The sequence below is a fragment of the Mytilus galloprovincialis genome, chromosome 10, assembly GCF_965363235.1.
Source record: "Mytilus galloprovincialis chromosome 10, xbMytGall1.hap1.1, whole genome shotgun sequence".
Lineage (NCBI taxonomy): Eukaryota > Metazoa > Mollusca > Bivalvia > Mytilida > Mytilidae > Mytilus > Mytilus galloprovincialis.
In genome coordinates this window covers 25,277,770-25,305,128 of record NC_134847.1, presented here as the reverse complement: position 1 = coordinate 25,305,128, position 27,359 = coordinate 25,277,770, and the positions used below count along the sequence as shown (strand labels likewise).

The 27,359-nt window shown below is 32.8% G+C and overlaps 1 protein-coding gene across 1 annotated transcript; it reads right to left on the bottom strand.

Moving 5' to 3' along the window:
- Window positions 1–2,396: 2,396 nt before the first annotated feature.
- LOC143047247 (uncharacterized) lies at window positions 2,397–26,981 on the bottom strand. The gene is made up of 2 exons (XM_076220261.1): window positions 26,393–26,981; window positions 2,397–5,462 (listed from the first exon to the last, which is right to left on the bottom strand). Exons 1-2 carry the CDS (start codon window positions 26,741–26,743, stop codon window positions 3,876–3,878), a joined length of 1,938 nt encoding a protein of 645 aa, XP_076076376.1. The 5' UTR covers window positions 26,744–26,981; the 3' UTR covers window positions 2,397–3,875.
- Between the last annotated feature and the right edge of the window lie 378 nt (window positions 26,982–27,359).

Sequence of the window (27,359 nt, the reverse complement as noted above, 5' to 3'; positions counted from 1 at the left end):
GTTATGAAGACTGCAAGCGAAAAATCAGAATCATTGCAACAATAAAAGTTATTTGACTATGTGTTTATTGACTATTATCAACTACAGGGTCACTCACATGTCTGAACCAGGTGCTCCGCAGGGCGCAGCTTTATACGACCGCAGAGGTCGAACCCTGAACAGTTGGGGCAAGTATGGACAAAACATTCAAGCGTGATACAGCTCTGAATTTGGATTGTGATCAAATTTTTGACATTACATGGTGTTTTTTTACACAAAACAAATGTCAAGATTTTACAAATTTTACAATTAAAGATTTCTTCTTCAAACTTTTTAAATCTAAAATTAAATAGTTGACACAGCATAGGTTTCTGACACAGAATGAATGTGGTCTAATGAACTTAAAAGTTTGTTTTTGCCTTTTAGCAATTCACTATGCTGTTGAATATTAATCCTCTCAAAAAAATGTTTGAAGAAATTTTCTTTTTATTTATGAAATCTGAAATGAGAAAAATTTACCCCCCCCCTTTTTCACATCCCCGTTTCCCTTTTTTCCAAAACTGATATCAAGTCAAATTTCTAATGGAGTTTGCAACAATAACTACTCTTTTAAATACATCATAAAATATTAAAATGTAAAATAAAGTGCTTGTTATCACTGAATGGTAAAGATTGGTTGGTAGTAAAAGTGAATATACATTGTTTATTGTATAAAACAATAAAAAAAACTTCATCAGCAACATTTTATATTGGCAAATTTCCAATGAAGTTATTTACATAAAGTTATTGGCAAATAAAAATAGAAAATGACATCATAGTCATGTCTGGCAAATGTCCAACATACATTATCTAAAAACATTTAAGATAAGATAAGGAAAAACAGCTTCATCAGCAACATTTTATATTGGCAAATTTCCAATGAAGTTATTTACATAAAGTTATTGGCAAATAAAAATAGAAAATGACATCATAGTCATGTCTGGCAAATTTCCAACATATATTATCAACTACTATTCTATACAAAGAAAGATAACTCCAATTGAAAATTAATTGCTATTGCACAATATTGTGCAATTAGATATTTCTTGCTATTGTGCAATACTGTGCAATTGAAAATTTCTTGCTATTGCACAATACTTGATATGGAATCCTGATTTGGACCAACTTGAAAACTGGGCCCATAATCAAAAATCAAAGTACATATTTAGATAAAGCATATCAAATAAGCCCAAGAATTTAATTTTTGTTAAAATCAAACTTAGTTTAATTTTGGACCCTTTGGACCTTAATGTAGACCAATTTGAAAACTGGACCAAAAATTAAGAATCTACATACACAGTTAGATTTGGCATATCAAAGAACCCATTTATTCAATTTTTGATGAAATCAAACAAAGTTTAATTTTGGACCCCCATTTGGACCAACTTCAAAACTAGGCCAATAATTAAAAATCTAAGTACATTTTTAAATTCAGCATATCAAAGAACCCCAAGAATTCAATTTTTGTTAAAATCCCACTAAGTTTAATTTTGGACCCTTTGGATCTTAATGTAGACCAATTTGAAAACGGGACCAAAATTTAAGAATCTACATACATAGTTAGATTCGGCATATCAAAGAACCCCAATTATTCAATTTTTGATGAAATCACACAAAGTTCAATTTTGGACCCTTTGGGCCCCTTATTCCTAAACTGTAAGGACCAAAACTCCCAAAATCAAACCCAACCTTCCTTTTATGGTCATAAACCTTGTGTTTAAATTTCATAGATTTCTATTTACTTATACTAAAGTTATGGTGCAAAAACAAAAAACAATGCTTATTTGGGCCCCTTTTTGGCCCCTAGTTCATAAACTGTTGTGACCTCAACTCCAAAAATCAATCCCAACCTTCCTTTTGTAGTCATAAACCTTGTGTTTAAATTTCATTGATTTCTATTTACTTAAACTAAAGTTATTGTGCGAAAACCAAGAATAATGCTTATTTGGGCCCTTTTTTGGCCCCTAATTCCTAAACTGTTGGAACCAAAACTCCCAAAATCAATCCCAACCGTTCTTTTGTGGTCATAAACCTTGTGTCAAAATTTCATAGATTTCTATTAACTTAAACTAAAGTTATAGTGCGAAAACCAAGAAAATGCTTATTTGGGCCCTTTTTGGCCCCTAATTCCTAAAATGTTGGGACCAAAACTCCCAAAATCAATACCAACCTTCCTTTTGTGGTCATAAACCTTGTGTTAAAATTTCATAGATTTCCATTCACTTTTACTAAAGTTAGAGTGCGAAAACTAAAAGTATTCGGACGCAGGACGACGACGACGACGACGACGACGACGACGACGACGACGACGACGCCGACGCCAACGTGATAGCAATATACGACGAAAAATTTTTCAAATTTTGCGGTCGTATAAAAACTTGTGAATTAAAACAGGTGGTAAATTCTTACTTTCACATCAACTGTTAACCAACACCTTAAATAGACCTCAAAATGCTATTTCAACTAAAAGGAAAGAAAATCATCAGACAGTCATTTCAAGTGTAATTTTTAACAATATAATAAAAAAAAACAGCAAAATTTTGACAAATTCTTCTGTAATATATTTCATTTATTGATCTTCATTTTTTTCTGTGAACTAAAAAATAATCAGTTTCCAATAATTCAGGTGCCAAAATATTGTTTCTTACAGCATTGCATTTTATTCTTACAAACTTGCTATTTAAATGTTTTTAGCAATAAAATTATTTAAATGCATTTACAATTAATTTTATTGATACTGTTTTACCCCTCAGAATATCCCAATTTACACCTTTTCGTAATACAAATTTTATTCTAATCTGATTCATATCGCTAAGATTAAAATCATGCTAATAGCTAGCAATTCAGCCGTTTCCTAAGTCCCACTTCAAATACGATTCTTTTAACTTTTCCACAATAATCAATAGCTTCTACAGTAAACCCTTGTGTTGAGACTGGGCAAAATTGACTTTATATAGATTTTACCAGAATAAATGATTTAGGTCGTTGGCAGTTTATGACCTAAATATATGCTTATCCATCTCAATTTGGCTATGCAGGTATTTTAGTATTGATGCATGCTTAAAAAGCTGTTCTAGCTCGGTATACTTGACTTAAACTGACAGAATGCATTATAAGATTGACAAAATAATCCAATTTGACTCCCCTTTCGGCAGATACTGTCAATGACCTACATTAGAGATCAGTTCAATAAACTTTCCGAAGCATTGCACACTATAGAACTCGTCTGTTAATGACATTTCACAACAGCCGACTCTTGCAATATGTATTAAAATAGGAGCATTGAAATTCATATCTATTGGAAAATGATGAAAAGTATTTAAAATTTTATAAATATAGATTACTTTGCAGACCAATTTATGTCTCTTATCAATTATTAAAATCAAAGCATAAAAATTTCTCATTGTAAATTAGAAAAAAATCTGATGAGAAAAATGACAGATGAACTCATTCATTCAATAGAATCACTACCATGAAAAACATTTAAAATCAATCATTTATCAAATAGCTATCACATGACTTTCTTATATATATTTATATGCAGTTACAACTAAAATATAACATATCCATATAAGGCTCAGTGAACCAATTCTGTTATGTTAAACATGTGTACTTTGATTTATTTTACGAAGACCTGCTTTCCTGTCTGTCTTTTGGGTATTTGGACAGCTCAAGCTTGACCAATGCTGCCAATAATTACCGAAACTTCATCAGTAACAAGTATTTATATCACAACAACATGACGATCTTTAACAAACAAAACAAAAACAATATCACACGAAACATTTCCATAACATTTTTTTTTCATAATCTTTCTAAATTTCCAACCTTTGGAGCTAAACTATAGATCTATAACATCATCGTACTAAATTTTGGCTTGTATCTGTATTATTTGAGGTAGGGTCAAAATTGAAATCAAGATTTCCCTCTAAACTGAGCTCATGTTGAAGCATCTGTTCCATATCAAAGCCTTGAGGTTCAAAGAAATCTGCTTCTATTTCATTAAGCGAATTTGACGAGTTTGGTTTTTGAACCTGCATTGTTTGTTGTACAGGCATTTGTTGCTGTGAAATCTGCATGTTCCCAGCCGATGTATTCATCATCCCAACCCTGTTTGGTTGTAAAGGCATGTTTATAAGATTATTATTGAGCCCGTTATTATTTAGCTGCAATCCCGGTGACATGATCTGACGATTTTCATATCCAGTATTATTATACATTGATGTATTTGGCAGATTATCTGACATATTAATGAAACCCTGAGTGTTTTTTTGTGTTAAGGCGGCTCTGAGAAGTGAATCTGAGGGTGCTTCCAAACAACGTTGAAGAAGAGATCTTTCACCTGCTTGTTGTTGTTGCTGTGCCTGATTCTGAAGCTGATTTGAAATTTGTTTGTTCTGCGGAGACTGCTGCTGAGGAGACCCGTAGCTGCGTTGGTTGCCGTAATTAGGACTGATTTGTTGATGTGATTGTTGTGGGGAACGAGCAGGTGACTGCATCTGTTGTTGCGTATTCACATTTAATTGACTCAACTGTTGACTCAATTGTGAATTCATCCGTGGAATCTGATTATAATCTTGCTGTGTAAACATAGAATTTTGCTGACCTCCGTAATTCATACCTAAATTACCACTGTTTTGTCTCTGGAGGCCTAAATCAAATGAACCTCCATTTTGTAAACCTAACTGTTCCAGGCTTGGCTGCTGTTGTAGTGGACTTCTTCGCATAGAATCACCGGGATATGCAGGAGGGGCTGGAAGGTTACGATACTGAGCTGTGTCTCTGTTGGCACTTTGATTAAACTGGGACAAGGGCACGTTAGTTAAGTTAATCCTATCAGAACTATTGGATAGCAACTGTGTCAAGGGCACAGTTCCATCGAAGCTCATTTCAATGTCATTCTGTTCAACGTTACCAATGTTATTATCGCTACCCAGTCCAATCTTGGTAGACTCACACAACTTCATACTTCCTACTAAAGTGTCAACTAACTGGTCATCATACTGACCAATTGTGTCATCTATAGAGTCAAATTCAGAACCCCAAGGAATGGGGGACATAGGTGGCACTTGACTGTCATGGAGATCGGGTTCATGAGCTGCCTGAATAGGTGACAATCGTCCACAACTACTTGCATTAGAACTTGCCCGAGGTCTGAATTCAGGGCTAAGTTGAAAGCCAAGCGGTGAATCACTTAAAAAGTCATCTCCAGAAGGTGAACCATTCATGATATTTTCCATGGCTGCTCTGACAGCTTCAACCTTCTTTTTAACACGACCACGTCTTTTTTCATAACTTTTAGTTTCCATACTACCTGCTCGTCGGCGAGGTGTTTTCCCAGGTTTAGCATCTGGGTTGAGAACCCACCATGAGCTCTTACCAGTCCCTTCATTTTGAATTCTCATAAATCTACTGTGTAGGGACAAATTGTGTCGAATGGAATTCTAGAAAGAGAAAAAGAACACAAATTAGCTTTGATAACAAATGATGTAAAGCGACAAAATTTATCATTTTTATAATTAAGACTATCATAACTAATTGCATTTGCTTGGTGTCTAGAATTTTTCTAGCATTTTTCTAGAACGGAAATATTTCAAGGCACACATTACATGTTTATGTTCCAGTTAGATACATGTAGTAACTTATATTCCATTAACTTTTAATCGGAAGAACAAAATAAATTCTCTCCTTTCCCAAGTTGAAACAAATTTACTACCAAGACCTAATCAAAATGAGCTTTGTACATGTTGTATGAAATCCTTCTCCAACAATCAGACAGCTGTCATCTAAACTTGGAAGAAGGGAGACGCTCAGGATAATTACATCTGTATAGTGACATAGAGAAGTAGACTTATTGCTTCCTATATTGATCAGTTTGATGGTGAGAAAATTTCCAAGTTCTAAGATAGCATAGAGCACTAGGGACCTGATTATCTAATTTTCAAATATTGACTTATTTTTTTTCCATTTCTACATCTTAATGTAATTTTCCAAACTCATTTTACCCTAGTGTACTGGGGATGCTGACATTTGCCAGTCCTACTACTACAGTAAGTTTTGGACAGATTTAGCAGAAGCATATTGTGATAGACAAGCTATCGGACATTTTTTAAAATAATTGAGAATGGCTCGTATAATAGTGAAAGGCCTGGAATACACTACTGATAACTAAGAAATGTTTTCTATAATTTTGTACTGAAATTTATAGCTGTGTACCTAATCAATTTAATTGTGATTCGTTTTCTAACAGTCCTGTTATACTCATACCACATCTTCTTATATCTATTTGAGGCTATAAGGGGTCATCTATTATACTCATTATTAGTGGTCATTTGAATTCAGTTGAAAAGCAGCAATAAAAGCACTGTGTCACAGCTTTTCAGCTTTTGTTTTCAATGAGTGTACATATAGTTTTAGTGTCATGAATTTGATAAAAATATCCTTAATTTCTTTTGAATTTATAAGCCAATTAAGAGTAAAATATAATTGTGATGACACTTTTTAAAGTGAATTGTATTAAAAACTGCTCGTCTCCCTAATATCCTGAAAGATTAAAAATTGAAATAAGTAAGAATTCCATCTTATTCAACCTACCTACCCGATTCTCCACAAGACGAACACTGTAAAACACAAACCTACTTTTTTTTGGTCATACATGTTAAGTGTTTATTCTATTTAAGCTATACAAGTGGGTATGGTAAGGTTGAATAATGTTCAAATTGTATATAAAAATGTACCAAAAACATAAATAATCATTTGAGAGAATAGTAAAAGTTAAGGTATAAAATAATGAAAAAGGAATAATGGCATGGGGGAGGGGGGGGGACAATAAAGATAAAATTAATCGAGAATAGAGAAAATGATGTAAAGAACTACAGAATTTTACAGAAATCAATGACATCCTATCTTTACCCTCATACACCACACAAATTTAAGAAGAAACCAAGTTCAGCAATTATCTGTAAAACAGATCAAATCAAATAATTATATTCTTAATAATTTCCCTATTTATAAATACCTATATATATAACCTTTTTTATTGATTTCTATATGTCATATGCTTATGACTAAATACTTTAAACTTTCAACATGTTCAATGGTAAATCTACTTATTGATAAATCAGGTTTTGGTGATAATGACCATTCACACATTCACCTGCCAAGTTTTATTGCTACACTGGTCATTTAAAGGTCAACATAGGTAGATTAGATAAAAGTTAATGGTAAAAATCTCTCTCTTTTTATCAGTGAATGACCGACCCCTTTCATTTTTCTTGAACAAGTTTCAACAGAGAAGAAGACAACTGTCTTTGATATAAACTCCATGTATCTACAATTGCTAATTAACAGCTGTATGGTCCAAAAACTGGAAAATCCACACTTTTCTAAAGACAAGAGTGCACACACTGAAATGTCTCACCTTCTTTACTAATCATTGATATAGTGTTGATAGTCCTAAATATAAAACTGTCACATAAACTCAACATTCACCAAGAAAACTAAACATTGATCAATGAACCATGAAAATGAGGTCAAGGTCAGATGAACCATGCAAGGCAAACATGTACAGCTAACAATTCTTCCATACAACAAATATAGTTGACCTATTGCTAAGAAAAACAGACTAAAACACAGATACTTAACACTTAGCAATGAACCGTGAAAATGAGGTCAAGGTCAAATAAAACCTTTGTGACTGACATAAAGATAATAAAATATTTCCATACACCAAATATAGTTGACCTATTACATATAGTATTCGAAAAATAGACCAAAACTCAAAAATTCAACTTTTACCACTGAACCATGAAAATGAGGTTAAGGTCAGATGACACCTGCCAGCTAGACATGTACACCTTACAATCATTCCATACACCAAATATAGTTGACCAATTGCATATAGTATGAGAAAAACAGACCAAAACTCAAAAATTTAACTTTGACCACTGAACCATGAAAATGAGGTCAAGGTCAGATGACACCTGCCAGCCAGACATGTACACCTTACAATCATTCCATACACCAAATATAGTTGATCAGTTGCATATAGTATAAGAAAAACAGACCAAAACACAAAAACTTAACTATAACCACTGAACCATGAAAATGAGGTCAAGGTCAGATGACACCTGCCAGTTGGACATGTACACCTTACAGTCCTTCCATACACCGAATATACTAGACCTATTGCTGATAGTATCTGAGATATGGACTTGACCACCAAAACTTAACCTTGTTCACTGATCCATGAAATGAGGTCAAGGTCAAGTGAAAACTGTCTGACAGGCATAAGAACCTTGCAAGGTACGCACATACCAAATATAGTTATCCTATTACTTATAATAAGAAAGAATTTAATATTACAAAAAATCTTAACTTTTTTTTCAAGTAGTCACTGAACCATGAAAATGAGGTCAAGGACATTGGACATGTGACTGACGGAAAGTTCGTAACATAAGGCATCTATATACAAAGTATGAAGCATCCAGGTCTTCCACCTTCTAAAATATATAGCTTTTAAGAAGTAAGCTAACGCCGCCGCCGCATCCGCCGCCGTAGCAGCCGCCGGATTACTATCCCTATGTCAAGCTTTCTGCAACAAAGATTGCAGGCTCGACAATAAAAAACCCCTTACTTGTGTTATGTAAAATGATAAATCTAAAAGTTATAAAAAATCAAAAGGGATCTAATACCTCCATAGATATTAACTATTCACCAATATTTTATGAGACATGCTGAAAGCATTTTGTAGTTATTGTCTGAAAACTGGAAAATCCTCCCTTTTTTTGATAAATAGTAAAACACTATAACTTGGAAATATAAAATCTTTAATTTACAAAAATCGAAAGGGAACTCATGTGAATTAGGCGATATCTTTTTGCGCCAAAAAGTAACTTATTTGCGCCACAACTTAATTGCACCACCTAATTTTCAAAATTATAGGTATCATTTGCGCCAATAAAATAATCATCTAATTGCACCAATTTTATATATTTTTATTTATATATAACAACTAAATGATTGACTAGGTACCAACAGCCAAAAAAATCCTCTGACATTGTACACTGAAATTTCAAATTAGCCTCGCATCCTAATAAAATTATACCGCTTTCTGGACCGTTACACAATACAAAGTCATCATCTTTGTTTGTAACAACACCAATATCATCCAATATTTTGTGAAATTCTGCTCGATTTTTAGATTAAGCCAGACACAGTTTTCTTCTCTCTCTATACATAGACTGACACACATATTTTAAATCTTTCTTTTCTAAATTTTCTTCTTCAATTTTGAAGATCTCTGAATTTATTATTTTTGAAGGTCACTCTGACAACACATTGGTTGCTTTTATTTTACACGCAGTTCTCAAAATTTGATGTTCTAATTTCTGGACACTAATAATGAAAAAGATATATTTCTTTTTACAAATGAAAATATGTTACAAACGAAAGTGAACCAACGCCTGGTGAGTCTGTAGTACGGTAGAGTCCATAAAGTGGATACCCGAGGGTATGCAGGGTCATTATGATAAAAAACAATAAAATGTAGAGAGTCTTATAACAACAACACTTTAGGGACTGCTGCAGAAAATTCATTGATCGACATGTTTCGGTGCCTAGGGCACCGTCATCAGGATAAAAACAATACATAAAATCATGTTGAAGTACAAAATCGGGTTGTTAAAATTTAAACGTCACAATGTTACAATGGTAAGTAACGTTATTAATAGCAATGTACTGCTTTCACTTTCACTTTCAGTACGTTGCTATTAATAACGTTACTTACCATTGTAACATTGTGACGTTTAAATTTTAACAACCCGATTTTGTACTTCAACATGATTTTATGTATTGTTTTTATCCTGATGACCGTGCCCTAGGCACCGAAACATGTCGATCAATAAATTTTCTGCAGCAGTCCCTAAAGTGTTGTTGTTATAAGACTCTCTACATAAATGAAAATATGGTATTTTATACTGCCAAAATCTGCTATGAAATTTTTAATAAAGCGAAAATGTATTTTATACTCGTGATAGTTGACTTGTATTTGTATTATAATTTTAAGAAAAAAATGTTTTATAGTCTCTCAAAACTCTTTATAGAGTGGCTCTTGTTGTTAACTTGTGTTTTAAAAAGCTGTATATTTTATATGTAACAAGTGGCGAGACTTTAATAAAGTATTTGTCTTGTCTTGTCTTGATATACATAAAACATGTACAGGAATGATATAGGTAAAAAATATCAACAGGTAAATGTGGCGCAATTTCATTTCATTTATTGGCGCAATAATTCCATCAAATAAAAGAGAGTGGCGCAATTAATACCTTTTCAAAACTGCAATTGGCACAAATTGATTCTGCCCTGTGAATTGATATAAACAATTCACCAAAGTTTTTTGCAAATTGGGGAAAGAACTGCCCCTTCCCCCTCTTTTCAAACCATTTTTTTGTTTATCAACCAATATGTCTGTTCATAGATAGGATAATGTTTCAGTAAATTATATGAAAAATTGAATGCACAAAAAAGAAGTTTCAACATCTTACAAAACCAATAACAAATCTCCTTTACCTGAATACATCAATGTATTTATCAAAGTTGTACAAAAAATTGAACATGTAAAAATGTTATTTGTTTATAGTTGACTTCATTGTTTGGTTAATTATAGTAAGGTCAGTTCGATTGGGATATTGAGTTGATGCACGAGTGAACTCAGGTGGTTTAAAGTCATTTGAGCCATTGCAGTCATAGCCATGATAGTGTACAGTAACATTTTGCCAAATAAATAATATTATTAATTATATTGTTTATTTTCAGATTTGTAGACCACTAGTATGGGGAAACCAGTACATGTACAAGCTGCTTAATACCTGTGTAGTATTTATATGAACTGTCCACAATATTATACTCATATTTATAATAAAATGTGCGCTCGTCTCTGCAAGTGGTGTCTCCCATGTGAGAGTTTGTGATTATTTGATAAATATTTTATGTTCGTTTGAGTTAACAAATTAGAATTTAATTTCAAATATATCCCAATTCACCTTACCTGACTGCCTCAATCTTTAAATCAACCCATTGCAAATGATTTGCAAGGTCAACCTCAAATAGTCTTTTACAACTGACAAAATGACTGAGCAAAGCAAAAAGTATAAAAAGAATAGCCATTATCATTTTGACTATGGATCTTAACAGCTTTTTTTTTTGTTCATTCAAGGAGACATTTTTACATTGAGATGTGTATACGGAAAGTGTAATGACATGACAATGATTAATGAGATACTAATTCTGTTGGCAAGGCCACCACAAGTACATTTTATCAGACACAATTTTATCATTACTACATTTTTTTATATCAGAAATGTGTTTACCTTGAATTGAATAAACTGTATACACAGAGATATTTCTGCTTGTTTGAACACTTCACAAACTCTAACAATTGCTGATACTTCATTTAAAAGGAAATGACACAAACTGCAAGTCTTAGTCTTGCATCCTTTCTAAACTATGGTCCCAGACAAGACAACTATCTAAAAGTCATCAAAAGTCACTGGAATTTACAACCCAGCCTCTTTAAATTGGTCTTTTTTTACCAGCTCTTGCAAAGTCATATAACTTTAGGATTTTCTTGTCAGAAGCAAAATAACTGAAATTTGACTGATGACTGAAACATATTCCTTGCAATATATCCAGATTCAGAATCTTTTTAAAAGTTGTTTAACCCTATATTACACACTCAGTTATAACAAGAATGAGTGCCTACCAGAATCTATTTCATTTTCATATTATGGTGAACCACAAATCTGATTTTTAACCCTGATTTGATATGTATTTCAACAGTGAACATGTACATCATAATATTCAGTTGTATAAAGCTACAAGTTGGTGTGACCACAACTTCATGGTCTAACAACTACCTTGACCAAAAACATTAACCTGTTGTAACCTTTCACATTTCCATGTTCAGTGACCTAAAAGATCTGGGTCAATTAATACATTTACTCTAATTTTGCATAAATATATATTTTTCCACAGTCACATTATAACGACATAATGACCCCTACTGTTGTAGGTGTGGCAAACGTCCCCTACTATTCAAACCTGTAGTCAGGGAGGTTTGAGGAGTTTGTACACCCCTTCCCCCCCAGCCCACTCGAAAACAAATAAACACTGTTAAAGTCGAAGTTCTGTTGGCATTGTAACTGTTAGATTCAGATTTTTAAACAAACATTGGGTGTGAAATTTTGCCAGTTGCAACTTGTAGACCCAGCTAAAACAGTTTTCTTTGCACTTAGAAATAAATGGAAAGAAAGTCTTGCATATAAAAAGGTATTTACATCTGTACATGGATAAAACAGTCAGTTCAAGGTGTTGCATGTGATGTCATTCAAAGTATATCCTTATAAGTTTTAGATATTGACAAAAAAAAAATCAAACTATGAAAATGACTGCCTAGTAGATCGGAAAATCATTTAAACTCTACATCTTTTCTTCAAAAAGTTTTTTACCAAATATCAGATCTTTCCATAATACTACAGAAGGAGGGTGACTAACAAGATGACATGGTGAATAAAGTATTATATATCCCTCCATGAAAGGGGATCTTAAATAAGTAATAAAATAGGTCAAACTAAACCCATTCTGAGTTTTAAATTACATATTGTATAGATATCATATACATGTAAAATGTACATGTATACCCATTCTTACTGTTATATCATTGTGAAGTTGTACATCCTTGCAAATGTCTGGGGGCAATGTATATATGTCAATTAGCTATAAGAATAGTTATAAAATCAATTAAAGAACATTTTTTCACAATTGTTCTTACAACTCCTAGCTACATTTAGACTTAATACTTATTCAACAGGTAACGATAGGTCAATGAACTGTGAACATGATAAATTACATGCATGGTGTGCAACACAATTCAATAATATATAAAAAGACATTGGTTTCTATTCCCCATACCTGGACTCTTTCCAAAGTACTTGTCAAGATTAAAATATAAAGAATATGTTTTACTCAATACCTTCACATTTCTTTTGTACTCATTTCAAATCAGTTTTTTATCACTTCATCTTTATCTGCTTCAAATGACTTCTTTTTGTAGAAATTGAAGTTAAATGGACCATAGTATGCATTTACACATAACACTAAATTGTGCCGTATAGCTGGTTATTTCTGCGAGTTGTAAATTTTCACTTATTTTCGTGGATAGAAAAAAATCGCGAAAATAAATTCCGCCAAATAAAAGGTGTACATGCAAAGGTATTGATAAATATTTTATATCTGCCAAAATAATAACCGCCACAATATTTTGTATACCTTAATCAATGAAAATCATTAAATTTTACAACCTCGAAAATAACCATCATATGGTATCATACCACATACTGTAGAGAGTGATCTGCAGTCCATAAAATGAACTATGAATATACATGAAATGTCTTTTAATCTGTCCTAATCATTGCTAATATCCCTCTATAACTGTTTAATGTTAATTATATAGATATATGTTATAAATCATTGCATTCCGTATCCATTTTTCTGAATGACCATATTAAAGAAAATCAAGACTTTGGAAAAAATATAAATCGAATACGTAGATAATGCATAAAAAAATTCTTGGAACACAAAAGACAAAAGGCTTTAACAGCTTGTTGAGTGAAAAGAAGCAAATTTGGTATGGTTGCTTAAGACATTAATTTTGTCTTGCAAAAAGTCACCTATATATTAAATATATACATGGGACAATCAAAGATTTAGTCTAATTATTCTTCAAAATCCTAATTAAGGGCATGACACTCTCCTCATATATACTTAACTCCCTATTCCCTTTTAAAGAACCCTTCTTACCTCAAACCCTGGATCCATACATGAAAGCTCCGAGGAAAATGCATTCATTTCTCTGAGATCTACACAGAATAATGTCACTATTTATATTACATGTTATATAACTTAATTGTCAAGGATAATTTTGATATTAAAGCGCAAAATTTCTGCATTATGTAATCATGTAAATACTATATACTCATCAAATTATTAATGTCTCACTATGCCATTTACAAATATCTTACAATTAGTATACTTATATTGTCATAAGTTGTCATTATGTTGTTTACTTTTGTCTACCATCTGTAATATTGCTTTTGAATAAAAATTTAATTAAATTGTAGAAATACATTTCTAATAAATAGCCTCTTACAATCTTTTGAATTCAAGTTTAGCTGTTTAAGTCCAAAAGATTATCTCATGCTATCCTAATCTATACTTAGTCTATTAAGACACATCAGTTGTTAAAAATTTGGCATCTCTCTTTCATCCCCTCTACAAGCAAAGTTCTACCTAAAACAACGAGAAACAACCAGTTTTTCATGAATTTATTTCAAGGCTTTTGAATCTTTACTAAATCTCACCTTGCCAGTCTTATTTACTACATGTACAAAAAATGTAGTATGACAAAATAAACTACTATTACAGATCACTACATGTAGTATGACAAAATAAAGTACTATTACAGATCAAGACAGTAATCAACCACAACAACTTAATTACAGTACACACTCCTGTTAAAAGTATTTTATTTTGACTTTTTAGAATTAACTTTATGCTTTAAGCTTTGTGAGTGAAAGAAGAACACAGGAAATTCATCCTACCTCTTTCTATTTTTGGTAACAAAAGCCAAATACACAATTAATACATCAATACATCCTGCATAAAAATACTTCTGAATGTTGAATACATGTGTGTCTGAATCCTACAACTAGATTGAGAGAGGGTGTATTTCCCCTGATTCATTATAGGATGACAGGCCATTCATTAAGAGGCGGTACCCGGTACTTTTACCCTTCTATGCTATTGACAAGTACCGCCTAAATGTAGGAATTTTTATATATGATGTTCATGGAATGAATTGAAAAGTACCACCTAGAAACGTGGAAAGTACCAGTCAACATGAAAGATAATGAAACCCCTGGGATGACAGGGTATACATGTAGCAACCCATAAACAAAATTGCTGCTGAGAATGGAAATGGGGAATCTGTCAAAGAGACAACAACTCGACCAACGAGTCGATAAACAAAAAAAGTCACATATGAAAAACTTGTTCAAAATAAGGAGTTTAACAACAAAATTAATACATATATAACTAAACAAAATCAAGAACCCAGGGGAATGGAAAAATGAAGGTTGCCATTTGCTTAAAAAATAACAGTAGCCGGTAGCAAAACCTGTTCCACGATGCCAAATAATCAGTAATCACCAGTCACAATTACTTTTACAGTGACTTGACTGTTAGTGTTGCTCTCCACCAATTGCAACTTATTCAAAATTCTGACCAAATTGGGATTTGTTTTGCAATTTTGAATAAGTTGCAGTTGGTGGAGAGCAACACTAACAGTCAAGTGACTGTAATTTTCGATGACAAATAATCAGTAATCACCAGTCACAATTTAATTTCTATTTTTATTTTGATGTTGTAATGTTTGGTAGTGGCTATTTTTATCTAGAAGATACTCAAATGACAATTCCTGTGATTACATAATTGAAGAGATTTTTTTACTATTTATAGTAATATTATCGCCAGCCACATTATAAGCTGGATCAAATTATAATCTAGAAGTTAAACACTTGTTCCTAGGATAATGCCAATCAAATATTTATTTCTTAATTATGGTTGGACAAGTGGATTCAAAACACAAGTTTTTAAAATTGTTCAAGGATACATACATCAGGCCGAGGTTATTTCACAAAAAGAAACATTGTAGTTCCAATTATTTTTTTCTTCTAAATTTTAACTGGTTTCTACAGAGGACTCATTCTGACTGAAGTTAATAGTGTTACAAACTGTTCTAAAAAAGAGTCCCAAATTAACTGACAGTAAATTTTGCATATAAAATCAGTCATAAGGGAGCACAAACTATTAAGTTTTTCAAGTTGTGTTTTGAATCCACTTGCAACCAAATTAAAGAAAAACCTGTGATTGGCATAATAATTCATATAATTCCAAGGATTATCATTTGAGTATCTTCCAGATGAAATTAACCCTTCCCATGCTAAATTGTTCTAAGAAATTGTCTAAATTTCGAGTATTTGCAAAAATATGCAAAATATATGCAAATGAGCTGTACCCTGATGGGATCATGCTGATGCATATTGATTGCTTTAAATCGGAAAGAGGGAATCACAGAATGGGTTGGTCCGGGTGAGGACAATTTTGACATTTTTTCGTTCTTTTTCTCAACCTGGAAGTCTGAGGGATGCTAAAAGATGCATCAAACTGTAGTTTACATGTAGAGTGGACCCCAGTGAACAATTAATTACAACAGTTGTTAGGTCGGAGTGAAACTGATCTGGGTACATCTGTCTAAAGAAGGTCATTTGCACCAAAATTCAGAAAATTTCGTTTTTTTCCGATTTTGAACTTTAACTGGACTTGCAACCAGAAGTAGCTGTTTCCTCGGCGATAATAATAATAAACACGATCAGTAGTTACATGCCTTCAGGTTAACACTATTTGTCATGGTTTCAGTCCTCATAACTCCGTGCTTTTGACCTCAAAAGTAAGCCCACCCCTCAAAAAAAACAATTTTGTCGAATTTCAATTTTTGGAGTTCGTATTTGAGCTCAAAATGAATGATTAAAAGTGAGAACCATGACAATAAATAGTGAAGGATTGAGGAATCATGCATACACCTTGAATTAAATGGTATTACGATGACCTCCAAATGTAAGGAGCGCCATTGGTGCCAAATAACGGTGTTCTTGGTACCGCCATAATATTATGGCCCCGGCATGGCGGATAAGGGTTAATAAAAGCAGTAGATGAACAACAATTCTTGCAAAAACTACAATTATGTTGTGCCAGGTAATTTTGTTATGGTCCCAAATCCAAAACAAAAATCACACAACATGCACAAAGGAAAATTTGGAAAGGTGCAGTAACTGATAGCAATTGGGGGTTACTCTTTATAATAAAAGAAATAAATGTCCATAGGACACTGATGCCTGCTAGAATAAATTGTCTTTTTACATAGGGAAATAACTCATGATAACCATAAGTTACACCACCAAAATTGGACTTGATTTGTGTTTGGTGGTAGCATTGCCTATAAGTTTCATAATATTTGGTTGAAGCAACTTAAGTTAGAGAACAGAAACTTATTTTGTTAGGTATGGACATACATACAGACAGATAAGGGTAAAACCTGATGCTCCCTCTGCAGCAGCAGGGGCATATAACACATTTAAAACATGTCATTATTGGAATTAGAAGCCAATAAAGTCTATCTATTTCAAAGATTAAATTTCTAATTTTTCTTCTACCATTTTAGTGTTGTCAACTACTGTTCTTTTGGAGTTCTCATTTTCTCCGTCTAATTCTACACTGAAGAGGGGGGAGGGGGTAGGAGGGGTCCTGGCCTAAAAACACGAAATCCTGAGGTCCCGACTGTAAATAAAATTAAACCCCAACATCCCGAAAAATTCGAAAAAAGAGTTTCCGGATACCAAATGGGTCAATCCTGATATCCCCAGCTTAAAAACACCTGATCCTGGAGTCCTGATAAGGGTCCTATCCCCCCTCTACCATGTCTACACTGTCAATAAACTCTCTCGCCACCCTAATTTTATAAGCTCTAATTAACTCAGTTGTCTTTAGTCTCTCGCCACCCTAAGCTCTAATTAACTCAGTTGTCTTTAGTGTGTATCATTTTTTTCTTATCTCATCACCAGCTCTCTCAAAATGCTCACTTGTTGCAATTCTCTTTAATCAGCTAGTGTTTATAATCTGTAACCTCAACCTTGAATAGCCAAAATTTCCATATAATATACAAAGTACCTGTTCTGATTAGATTTAACAATTATCAATTACAATTTATTTCTGACTTCTTCGTGTTTATTTTTCCAACAAGAGTTAAAGAGGCTGATTAAATTAATCCAGCTCCTAACTGATACCAGTTTCTCAAACAAGGAAGAACTTAGACTCAAGGTACATGAAGTAGTCTTATTGATCACCTTACATACATCAAACCATGAGAGGATCATTGTCTGGCATTTATTCATGATCAGGGCAAAAATATATCAGATAAAGGTCTATGCAAAATACAGTTGGGGAAAAACATACTCTTTTTTCATACATGTAGCCTCTAAATAATGGGTGGCGCTTGTACATTGCTCATTTATTTATTAGCCATGAAAAATTCTGACATTATTCAGTGACAAAGCATATATTATCCTATATATAAATGACAAAACTTAACAGCTGACTCCTCGTACACATGTACTCAAGTCAACCTGAGAGTTTCCACTTTCATTTGAACAGCAGATTACGTAATTCATCACTAAAATACAAATTTACACTTTTGTGTGATTACTTTTTTTAAACTTTACAAGCAAATTAAATAGAACTAACTTTCAAATACCACATATATTTATATCAAAGCAAGAACCAGTATGAAATGCCAACAGATTCTGCTCTCTGAACCACACATTTACTTAGAGAAAGCAGGGCACATACCTAATAGCATTGCTAAAATAAGTTTCAAAAGGTTTATCCTCACTTGAAAAAATAAATTGCTTCACTGAGCGCAGCTGGATAAAGACCGCAGATGTCCAACCCTAAAAAGTTGGGGCCAAAGTGGACACATATCCACACTTGATACAGGTCTGAATTTAGATTGTAATTGAATTTTTGATACATAATAGGCTTCTGACACAGAATATATACTGTAGTCGAAGAACTTCAAATTGGTTATATGATTTGAATTTATATTCAATTTTTTGCTTTCTACAATACACTATAATGCTGTTGCAAATTGGCCCTTCCCCCAAAAAATATAATTAATTTTACCCCAGTTTTTGGAGTTTGTGCAAAACACTATGTTGTTGAATATTTGAAGAAATTTTCTTTTAATTTCTGAAATCTGAAATAAGAAAAAAATTATCCCCTCCCCTCCTCCAATTTTTTTCACCACTCTCCTTTCCCTTATTCCAAAAAAAAATTGTTTACCTCGAGTTGTGATCAGTATCTAAATTCAAACTTTTAATGGAGTTTGCAACCATAATTACCCATTTAAATATATCATAAAAGTTTTAAAATATAAAATGACATACATAGTCAATCCTAATCATCCCTTTGTAGTATGGAAACTTGTGTTATAACTTCAGAGAGATTCATACACTTCAACACAAGTTATTGTCTGGATCCTACTAAAAAGGTTGTTTAGGCCTCTTTTAGACCCCTAATTCCTAAACAGTTGTGACTATAACCCCCAAAATCAATCCCAACCTTCCTTTAGTGGTTATAAACAGTGTGTTAAAATTTGATTGATTTCTATTTACTTATACTTAAGTTATTATCCGGAAACCATCTGTCCACTCAGACAGACTACGCTGACGACAAAGACAACCTGATAGCAATATAAGACCAAAATTTGTTTAATTCTAGCGGTCGTATAAAAAATGTAGACTGGTTCTCCTGACTGGTTTGAGAGATTTCATCTTCCTGTAGAAACTAGGCTTTAGAAGATTTACAAACTTGGAACATATTTTTAGAAATGACCTTGACCCTTGACCTTCTGACAGTCAACCTAAAAATTGAATACTCGAGGTAAATTCTCTTCAATTTTCATTTCAAGGATATCATTGTAACTAAGAGTCAGATTTTTTGAAAATTAAAATGATTTCATCTTCTTAGTCAATCCAAAGTAACCTTACTTCCTATTACTACGGTTTGTACGACTTTGCCCCCCGCAGAGCTATAGAAAAACAGTACATTAACGGGTGTTACACAGACTCCTTTTGGATGATACACAGACTCTTTTTAGTTGTTACACGGACACTTTTTATGAATAGAATCACTCTTGCATGATCAGTGAGTTCATGGTCACTTTAAATTTCAATTAGATTTGAAATTTTTTGGTTATCCTTCATATTTCCTGTCTTTTTATTTAACAAAATATTTACGTTAGCATCAATATATGTATACTAAACAAAAGTAACAAAAAAACAGGCCAGAAATAACCTGCCGTATAGTTTTTCTGCACTTGTAGTCAGGTCAAGGTCCTCGGCTATCGCTTCAGACCTTGACCTGACTACTCGTGCAGAAAAACTATCCGGCAACGGTTGTTACCGGCCTGTTTCTTTGTTACCTTTGTATAGTATCTAATACAAACAGTTGAAATCTAAGCTTCCCTAAGCTTGTACTACATGCACAATACCCTACTATTACTTTTTTTAAATCAGGTTAAATTGTTGTTGTAGCAAATTAAATCTACAAAGTTTCAAACTGCAATATATCACATGGCCTACATTGTATATTGATATACATGTATACATTTCCTTGTAAATTTGTAACTACTTAACAGTGACATGGTTGGGTATATAGGTCACGTAACAAAAGAGTGACATCAAATCTAATAATCTGTTCATAGTGGTTGTTTAAGCATAAATGAAAATAATACATTTATAGAACTTGAAAAAGTCCCATGTATGTTAAATTCTTTATCAAAATTCATAGCAGAAGAAACTTCAGAGGATTTCACTTGTACGTTAATTTTGCTTTTTTGGGACTTCAGCTGGAAAAGCCGGGGCGGATCCAGCCATTATAAAAAGGGAGTGTTCCCCACCCAGGACAAAGGGGGTTCCAACTATATGTCCCCATTCAAATGCATTGATCGGCCAAAAAAAGGGGGGGTTCTAACCCCGGAACCCCCCCCCTCCCCCTTGGATCTGCCAATGAAAAGTGACACAGTTAGGATGATAATAAACATATTTACATAGTACTGTTGATTCATTATTATTTATAATTTTTGATGATTTAGTGGGTATATATATATATGTGCATATATAAACACTTATAAGCATTTTTTTAAAATCAAGAACCATTAAATATTTGGAAAGACCAGCAAGTTTGCTTATCCTGTGACTGATGGGGGAAAATTTCGTTCAATTTCAGCTAATATCAGTGCTCGACATGATGCTCAACAGAACACAAATATGCTAGAATTATGAAATGTGATATCAAATATCTAATTTAAAATACAATTATAAATAATATAATTCACAGTTATTAGTACTGTCAAAAACAAATGAATCCTCTGTAATTCGGAGAATCTTTAGATTCTTGATACTTCAGCTTTGTATTTATTTCATTTGGGATTGGCCTACATTCTGCCCCTATTTAATTCATTTGGGGTTGGCCTACATTCTGCCCCTATTTAATGCAGTTCAACTGTCATCCTTGCACTACATTGTACATTAATGTACTAGTATGAAACAAGAACATAATCACTTCTAAACAATGGTTTTAATAATTCAAACCTTTTAAAGGACCCATTCAGTATTCATTATTGCCATTAACCTTGAAAAAAGCTTGTATCTATTTCAAGATTACAAAAGATAACTATATTCTATAAGAGTGTCTATATAACTATTGGCATGAATCCAGTTTTATCTATATATATAGTAATAATTCAATCCACCTTTTAATGGATTATTATTAGAAAAGATTTTTAATACCATTGACCTATATGCTAATCACAGGTATTTTAAAAGTGTGGTATTATACCTGTGTATTTGGCTTAAACCTCAATTGCAAAGTATGTACTTTTCAAACAACTGGAAACATAATGTGACCACTCTTTTAAATATAATAAATACAAAAGTAAATAAACCGTCATGAATCTGTTTCATTTTACCTTTCTGAATTGGATTATGCAAAATGGCACAAGGCCATTTAAAACTTGTGTGTCATTCGAGTTTCCCAACTGACCCTAGCTACTTTCCTATGACATCTGCCACAGATAGTAACTCTTTCCTCCAAATATGCCACAGAATTGATTAAAATAATAAAACACACTATATTTCAACCTATCGCCTCTTTAAACACTGACAGATTATAACTGACAAACCTCTTATAAAGTTAGTAGTATATTACTAGAACCTGCAGGTGATCAAGACTCAATATATATTTTTGGCCTACAGTATAGCTAGTAATCATAAATTAAATCCTGATCCACAACTACCCACCATACATGTACATGTATATTTTTGACAAGAAATTATTAACCCATCATTCTTCAAAACTGCATGGGTGACTTCAGATGAGACATCAATAAAGTACATTTACTATGTATGTGCCTGTCCCAAGTCAGGAGCCTGTAATTCAGTGGTTGTCGTTTGTTTATGTGTTACATATTTGTTTTTCGTTCATTTTTTTACATAAATAAGGCCGTTAGTTTTCTCGTTTGAATTGTTTTACATTGTCTTATCGGGGCCTTTTATAGCTTACTATGCGGTATGGGCTTTGCTCATTGTTGGAGGCCGTACGGTGACCTATAGTTGTTAATGTCTGTGTCATTTTGGTCTTTTGTGGATAGTTGTTTCATTGGCAATCATACCACATCTTCTTTTTTATATACCCAAAATATCAAGCATCAGCTCTTAAATTGCTATCTTTCATCAATTTTCATGTTCAGTTCAGTATAAAATTCACTGGGACATCTACAGCTATGAAATTAAAAAAGATCACATTTTGCCATGTTTATAGAAGATACCACATTACCAAGATGAAATCCAACCCCTCTCCTTAACTCTTAATTTGAGGAACTCTTCGAAACTTACTACATCACATTTCCAGTTTATAGTGTATTACATAAATTTGGTTTGAATTGTTTTACATTTCATCATGTCAGGGCCTTTTATTCGTGTAGCTTGTAATGCGGTATGGTTTTTGCTGATTATTGAAGGTTGTAAGATGACCTCTTGTTGCTTAACTACATACACATGTTGTCATCTAGTGAATAGTTATGTCATTGATAATCATACCAAATCATCTTCTTTTTATGCAACTTTAAAAACAAATTATGTATAAAATAAATAGAAGTGGTATGATTGCTAGTCAGACAATATTTATCGACAAAGGTACCAGGATTATAATTTAATACTATCCACCAGAGGCAGAGACCATATGACATACATGTAGATGTTAGCAATTATAGGTCACTGCATGGCCTTCAACAATGAGAAAAACCAATACCACATAGCAAGATATAAAAGGCTCTCATAAGACCATGTAAAACAACTCGAACGAGAAAATCGACAACCTCATTTATGTAAAAACGAAAGTAAAATTAAGATACATATAAACAATAACAAATCGCAATTACATAATTACAGGTTCCTGACTAGGTTCTGAACATGCATGCAGTCTGTGCCAAAAGTAGTAAGTCGGAGGAGTTCCTCAGAGAGAAAAATAATGTTAGACTGCCAAATCATTCGATTGTGTCAGTCAGGTTCTAGGGCCGTATAAGAATGCCACAGCTTTCAGTTGTACTAAATTCTTTTATATATATATATCTGATATATACATGAATTCCTCTTGTTCAATATTTATAATAAATATTCCTTAAAAAGATTTTAATTTTAATTAATTTACTTTTTCACTGACTCATTTTGCAATCGCCATATTTGACATATTGTAATATACATGTAAGTGACTAAGTAAATACTCAGTCTGCAGCAAGTTGCTGGATATAGCAGTGATATTGTTTGCCTTAAATTAGCGGAGAATAAAGGCTTTTTCCCCTGGAGAAGAATCCCAATTTTGAAAAAAAATGGCTTAAAATTATTCCCAAAAAGACAACTTTTTTCCCAAACAGTGTAGTCTCAGTAGTAATTGTGCATGAATTCAAACTGAAAAAACACTCATTTAAACCATTTCTTGCCTAAAATGACTATGTGTGCACATTTGAGGGTCTATTTATGTATCATCACAGGGTCTTATTTTAAAGCAGGGTTTGACTCTTGAAAATGGGTCTGTAAATTGAAGTTTCAGACATATTCATGGTTTGTTTTAAATTTCCCAATTTGATGAAAATGACGCATATTTCCCAATAAAAAAGGGTAGAGGTAGTTTTGAAAAAAGCCAACAATATCACTGTATAGTTATTCCCTTGCATGCATGAGTTCTGTAAATTCTCAGTCTGCTGGATATAGTTATTCCCTTGCATGTATGAGTTCAGAAAATCCTTTTTCACTGGCAATTGTTTTTTTATTCCATATCATATGCATTGAGTAAAAGATGGTAGTAGCAAAATACTAAATGAAGTAAATTCCAATTCTAACATTGACATTTTGTCTAAAGGTTGTTTCAAGTAATATATTTAAGTATTCAGTCAGTGATATTGTTGTCTTTTTTCAAAACTACCTCTACCGTTTTTTATTGGGAAAAGTGCATATTTTTATTGAAATTGGGAAATTTGTATATTTTATTTTAAACACATCTCCGATTTTTAGCTGACCTTTGTTGTCTTTTCTACACTGTTTTTTCATGTATATTGGTTGTCAGACATTTTTAACCTGAAGTGAAAGGTACTTTTTGGAGAGGGGAAAGACACAGAAACAATGATGGTAAATTGGGGGAAAATGTAAAACTTTTTGGGAGAATTTTAAGCCATTTTTTCAGTAATTGGGAATTTTTTCTAGGGGAAAAGGCCGAATTTCGGCTGTAATTTGAGGCAAACAATATCACTGTCAGTGAATGCTTTAAATTTTAATTTTAAGTAGCAGAATAGCAATGAACACACATTTTGCTAGAAAATCTCTGAAATAGAAGGCGCTTAACAGGGGGTCTAACAAGTTAGTCAAAAATCTTATCGGTCAGAGGCATATTACGCATGACTGTCGAACAGAAACTTAAGACAGGAACATGAGACAGGTTAATACAGAATATGGTGAAGTTAAATTCCATATGTCAGTCTGTGCCGAACAATTTTAGGGTTTGACGGAAAAAGAAATTTGACATTTTTTCAACTAGTATATTTTCAGCTAAAAAATCTGAAAATTTCTGTATGACATTTTGTCAGTTAGACTGCAGAGTTTGGGATATTTTGATATGTACACAAAAATAAAATCAAAGATCCATTGTGTAATGTGAAACAAGTTTTAGAAAGACCTTTTTACCATTTTCAGGTTTTGTAAGAAAAAAATGTAGTTTGCAGATATGGAATGTCATGTATTAGTGAACACATCAATCATTGGCATTGAGACTTGAAATAAGTGATGCAAAAGTACATGTACATTGTACATCATGTGAGTAATATTCAATTAAATAAATTTCAAAAAGTTCAGTCAGGGTTTTGTGAAGGCAATGTTTGACAATGGAAAGAAGATTAGAATTTATTGCTATCTAATTTATTATTCAGTCCCTACGACATGGATGACATGCTTGACATGTATTGGAAAATAGAGCAAGGAAATGAAACCAAATTTAGATTACTTTTTAACAACTTTTGTCATAAAATGATGATATTTGTGATCAATTATTATACCATCTTGATGTGTCTTATATTTTATCATTGTGATGTGTACCAATGCATTTGCTTCATATTATGGGGACTACAAACTTTTGCTTAGAAAACAAAATAAATTTAGTGTAGACAGTCCAACTGAAAAGAGGATTTCTCCACATTTTTGCTGTATACTACATGTAAAAATAGGTTTCTAAATGGCAATTACATGTAGAACAGTGGTTGCCAATCACTTCCACCCTGCCCTTTTTTTTCAAAAATCTGGATGATATTCTGCTAATTAATTTTAGTTGGCACCTATAATAGTCTTTGTATAAGACTATAAAATTTTGAAAATTTTAACCAGTCCGAAACAATGTTTACTAGTTTGGGCCATTGCATTAGTTAGTGGCTAACGTGAAGACTGTAAACCATTTTTTTCTTTGATTTTTGAAAAATAAAGATCTATCACAATCAAGTCATTTAAATTCTTTCAGTAAATATGAAAGAGCTGTGTTTATTTGTAATAACATAAAATCTAAGTCTTAAGATTGAGACACAAATTTTATTTCTGAAAATTCATGTCAATATGGGACTTTTATACAGGTGTAATTATCCAAAACAAATTTAATACTCATTTTGATTTTTTGCAATTGTCAAACTGTAAAAAATGATTAGTTGTCACAATTAAATTAAAGACTTCGATTTCTGTGTTCATTACCTTTTTTTTACTAAAACACCATTATCAATCAAGGCAACAACAAAAAAAAAACACAAATGAATCAAAATAACACTGAATTTAGAAGAACAATGTACATGTATAATACATTTATCTTGGTTGGATAATGATCAGAATGTTTAACATCTAATTACTTATCTGACATAGGACACGCCCCCTTATTCTATACACATGTATATTACCAATTAACAAATTACATAATACTGATAACTCTGATTACCGACCAATTATCTGCTTCATTTCACAGGTGGACACAAGTTGTAAAATGTAAACAATGCGCAGTCTCCCACGTGTTTTGCTAATAATTAAAAATAAACTTCACAAATGTAAACAATGATACAAACCTTCCAACCAGCTGAGCTGGTGCTGTCACCTTTGTCTTTGAAATATGGGACATTCTGCACCATCCAGTCATAAATCTGAGACAAGGTCAACCTCTGCTCTGGTGAATTTTGAATAGCTTTAGTAATTAGGTCAGCGTAAGAGAGATTTCCCCATGCATTTCGACGTGAAGATGATTTTGTTTTTAGACCATTATTCTCCGGTTTATGTGGATCCCCCGATACGGATTCGTCCGACACAGGTGAACACTGAGCATCGGCTATAACCTCCCGTGGCCTGCATGGCCATGTGTTACTCCTGACTCTAGTTTGTGGCTCAAAGTTTGGATCTATATCCACAGGTTGAACGTCCATTTTGGATATCAAACGAGCTAAGTTAAGGCACTGACGTCTTACACAGATTTATAATAATTATCCTAAAATTTCAACAATCATGCAATAATCCAATTAAAATTTACATTCCAAAGTTTACGATTTACTATTGTTTTCATCGTGACACCAAATACACATATGTAAACATTCCAATACAAAATCAAAACATAGTCAGGTAAAATTTGAGCTACTTGATGCACACAGCACCGAAGGGGCACCTGCTGACGTATTTGTTGTCACGGGTGATTTGCATATTATGCGCAGTGTCAGTACTGCGCATACTAACATAACTTCCGTGTGTATTGCCTGAATGGGGCCTATTGGGGAAATATTGAAAGATAGTAAGAAATTGTGTATTCGCGACATTCTAAGTTTATATAAATCAAATTAAATCGTTTAAATGGTACATTGAGAATTTCAACCAGTCATTCAGTTCTAATAAGAAAATGAATTAGCATTTGATATCTTGAAATGAGATAGATTCCGCTATTCCATACCCTAATTTAGGCCAAACCAATTTAATGTTATTTCTAAACTACACGAGGAGTTACTAAATAGCGAGCAAAATATTGATTTACATCCTACTTCTTCCATACTT